Below are 4,508 nucleotides of genomic sequence, written 5' to 3'. Positions count from 1 at the left end.
CGGCGCCGTCCCCGCCGCTTTCTGCGCCCCGGCTCTCCCGGGAACTTCCACGGCGACCCCGTGGGTGGGGGTGCTGGGGCGGCGGGGTTCCAGGGAGGGCAGCAGAGCAACTCAGCGATGGAAGTCACCGCCGAGTTCCTGTAGGAAAATGGTGAAGCCGCTACGGGGAGAGACCTGGGGAGATGTGAAGCGGGGGTGGGAGAGGGACCTGGCGGCAGCGAGTAGGTGAGTAGCCTTTGCCAACAGTCCCTGCTCCCTCTACCCCGGCCTCTGCAGATCTGTGGGTCTGTGGGTCTGTGTCAAGTATCCGGCGGCGCACCCGCGGCGAGGATCAAGAAAAGGGGAGACATCGAGGATAGGCCCAGGTGGGTGAGAGGTATAGTGCTGCGGGGTGGATGCAGAGACCAGTCTGAGACACCCCCCCCCCCACCACCACCACCAAGTCCTCCATCCCTGGTCCCCTGGCCTCCACTTTGGTGCCTGAAGAGGCCTAGGGATGAATCTATAGGAGAAATGGTGGGTTTGGGGCGAGGAAGGGGAGAGAAGTGAGAAGGAAGTGGGAGAGCTGGGACTGGAGGCCCACTAGAGGGTGTAGGGAGCTTCTCAGGTGGGAAACATGAGTTTTAAAAAATAACCTTTCCTATCCAGGACTCTGAAAGATGAGTAGTAAGTTGTCTGTCCTCGGTGCTGATCTGTACACCAAAAATTGAATTCCCTCCCCTTTTATCTTCTAGAAGTAATGGCGTCCAAAGAGGAACAAGTGGTTAAAAATCTCAACGTGGAAAATGCCAACCAGGAAAACGAAATAAAGGATGAAAAGGAGCAAGATGCTAATAAAGGAGAGCCTGGTGAATATTGTGTGCCACGAGGAAATCGTAGACGGTTCCGTGTTAGGCAGCCCGTCCTGCAGTACAGATGGGACGGGGGTCAGAGGCTTGGAGAGCCACAGGCAAGGATGAGACAGGAGAATAGGGAAAGAGTTGGGGAGGAGATGAGGCAGCTGATGGAAAAGCTGAGGGGAAAGCAGTTAAGTCATAGTCTGCGGGCAGTTAGCACCGACCCCCCTCACCATGACCATCACGATGAGTTTTGCCTTATGCCTTGAATCCTGATGTTTTCCCTGAAGTTAATAGGGATACATCTGCTTTCTAAAGACACATGTTTGTAATGTACCTTTGTTGTAAATCTTTTGATGTCACTTGTTTCTGGTGGGTCTTTACCAGCTTCTAATTCAATGTGGTGCTTTTGTCCCAGCCTATGAGATTTTCTTACCAGGAGAATTTCACCTATTGCATGGAAAGATGCTTATGATATATTCTGAAGTTAATAAAGCAGTTTTAAAAAGTAATCTCTGTATTCTTTTCACTTCATATCTTATATTAATTTAATACATGAAGAGAAAATGCTGAAATTAAATATATCAAGTGACTAATACAGGGACTCATTTTTGTGAGATGGGTTGATATGTTTTACTTTATATTATCTGCAGCTTGAGAAGAAATAGAAACTATTGTTTAAAATATGCTTTTAATGATTTTAGAGATTATATGAAGGGAGAGGGAGAGATAGAAACATCGATGTGAGAGAGAGAAACTTTAAACGTTTGCCTCCTGTATGCACCCTGACTGGGGATTGAACCCACAACCTGACTGTGAATCTAACCAGCAACCTTTCAGTGCATGGGATGATGCTCAACCAATTGAGCCACACCAGCCAGGGTGGAAACTATTTTTTTTAATATATTTTATTGATTTTTTACAGAGAGGAAGGGAAAGAGCTAGAGAGTTAGAAACATCGATGAGAGAGAAACATCGATCAGCTGCCTCCTGCACATCTCCTACTAGGGATATGCCCACAACCCAGGTACATGCCCTTGACCGGAATCGAACCTGGGACCCTTGAGTCCGCAGGCCGATGCTCTATCCACTGAGCCAAACCGGTTTCGGCAGGAAACTATTTTTTAATGACCTTATGAAAGTAGGAGGGTCAGTTAGTAAATACTTGGTCATGAAATTTGGATACTTTAGCTCAGGGGTGGGGCACCTTTTTCTGCCAAAGGCCATTTGGATATTTATAAAATCATTCGAGGGCCATACAAAATGATCAACTTAAAAATTAGCCTGCTACATTTGGTCATACATTTAATTAACTCACCCCTAATGCCTTGGCAGGGCCAGACCAAGTGATTTTGTGGGCCTTTAGCCAGATGAATAAACCCAGGACTTCCTTATATATTCGAGTCTATATTTGCTTCACATGACTGCTTTCACTGTGTCCCATAGATTTTGGATTGTTGTGTTTTCATTGTCATTTGTTTTCAGGATGCTTTTTATTTCTTCTTTGATCTCTTTGGTAACCCAATCATTATTTAATAACATGCTATTTAGCCTCCAAGTGTTTGGATTTTTTTATTGTTTTTATTGTAGTTTATTTCTAATACTAGAGGCCCGGTGCACAAAAATTTGTGCACTGGGGGGGTGTCCCTCAACCCAGCCTGTGCCCATTCACAGTTCAGGACCCCTTGGGGGATGTCCACCTGTTGACTTAGGCCCACTCCCTGGGGGATCAGCCCTAAGCTTACAGTCAGACATCCTTCTGGCAGCCAGGGAGCCCTCCGGGGATGTCCAACTAAAGGCTTAGGCCCCCAAGGGATTGGGCCTAAACTGTTAGTTGGACATTCTTAGTGCTGCCATGGAAGTGGGAGAGGCTCCTGCCACCACCTCTGCACTGGCCAGCCATGAGCCAGCTTCTGGCTGAGTGGCACTCCCCATATGGAAGTGCACTGACCACCAGGGGGCAGCTCCTGCATTGAGCATCTGCCCCCTGGTGGCCAATGTGCATCATAGCAACCAGTCATTCTGCCTTCAGTCAATTTGCATATTAGCCTTTTATTATTATTATAATATAGGATGTCCCAATTTCCCCCCTTTTGCCCCCTCTACCCAGCTCTTGCCCCCCACTTCTCTCTGGCCATCACCATACTGTTGTCTGTGTCCATGGGTTGTGCATATATTTTCTTTGGCTAATCCCTTCTTTAAATTCACTTCTTTAAATTTTTATTTTCAGATAAGTGCTTATAACTGCACTATTATATATTTTCTATTATATCATTTAGAATTAAGATATTTTTTAATTGAACCCTTGTAAATTTTACCACAATTTAATAGATTATGCTAGCAGCAATTAGGAGATTTTTTATGTAATGCAGATACATTTCAATTAATATTTTATTAATTTTTAATTTTTTAATATTTTAATTTGAAATTTCATACATGTAAAAAAAACTATAAAATACTACAGCATATTATATGTACCCTTCACCCAATTTCTTAGGTGTTAATAATTTAAACATAACCGTTTTACAACTAACAAAATTTGGAATATATTTTTCTTATAATCTCTTTAATGTTACTTAATCCATTTATTTTGTTTTTGTTAATCTTCACCCAAGGATATTTTTCCATTGAATTTTAGAGAGAGTGAAGGGAAAGGGAGAGACACATTGATTGGTTGCCTCCTGCACATGCTCTGATAGGGACTGGGGATCAAGCCAGCAACTGAGGTACATGCCCTTGACTGGAATCTAACCTGGGACCCTTCAGTCCATGGGCTAATGCTCTATCCACTGAGCAAAACAGTCTTCAGCTTAATTCATTTACTTTTAATCTATATGTGTCTTTATTCTTTATATTTAAAGTGGGTTTTGTTTTTGATTCACCCTCATAATCTGTCTTTTAATTGGTGCATTTATGCCACTGACTTTCAGAGTGCTTACTGATAGAGTTACTGCCATATGAGGCGGTTTCTGGGGCTTCTGGGGCGGGCCAGTGGCCCGGGACCAAATCCGGTCCCGGGCGGTAGGCAGGCAGCTTCTGGGGTCGCACACGGGGGTCTGGATGGTGGCTTGCCCTGGCGGCTTGTGCTGTCCCGCCCTGCCTGCAGTATGCAAATTAGCCGCCATCTTTGTTGGTGGTTAATTTGCATATTGTGCTGATTAGCCAATGGGAGGCGTAGCGAAGGTATGGTCAATTACCATGTTTGTCTATTATTAGATAGGATTACGCCATTGTGATCTGAGAAGATGCTTGATATGATTTCAATCTTCTTGAATTTGGAGAGACTGCCTGTGTCCTAATATGTGGGCTATCTTTGAATATGTCTTATGTGCACTTGAGAAGAATATATAGGTATTCTGTAGCTTTTGGGTGAAATGTTCTAAAGATGTCGCTTGATTAAGTCCATCTGATCTAGTGAGTCATTTAGGATTGCTGTTCCTTTTGCTGATTTTTTGTCTAGAGGATTTATCCAGTGATGTCAATGGGGTGTAGGTGTTAAAGGCCCCTACTATGATTGTATTTTTATTGATCTCTCTCTTGATATTTTCCAGAATTTTTTAATGTATTTGGGTGCTCCTACATTGGGTGCATATATGCTTACCAAAGTTATATCCTCTTGTTGTATCAATCCCTTTAGTATTATGAAGTGGCCTTCCTTATCTCTTGTTATGG

At 43.8% G+C, this 4,508-nt stretch overlaps 1 protein-coding gene across 1 annotated transcript; it reads left to right on the top strand.

Annotated features, from left to right (window-relative positions):
- Window positions 1-278: 278 nt before the first annotated feature.
- On the top strand, window positions 279-1,348 carry LOC102435567 (protein BEX2-like). Its single transcript, XM_006082297.3, has 2 exons — window positions 279-365; window positions 735-1,348. Exon 2 carries the CDS (start codon window positions 740-742, stop codon window positions 1,103-1,105), a length of 366 nt encoding a protein of 121 aa, XP_006082359.1. The 5' UTR covers window positions 279-365; window positions 735-739; the 3' UTR covers window positions 1,106-1,348.
- The last annotated feature ends 3,160 nt before the right edge of the window (window positions 1,349-4,508 follow it).

This window comes from Myotis lucifugus, unplaced genomic scaffold, assembly GCF_000147115.1.
Source record: "Myotis lucifugus unplaced genomic scaffold, Myoluc2.0 scaffold_2, whole genome shotgun sequence".
Lineage (NCBI taxonomy): Eukaryota > Metazoa > Chordata > Mammalia > Chiroptera > Vespertilionidae > Myotis > Myotis lucifugus.
This window is presented reverse-complemented; position numbering and strand designations above follow the sequence as displayed.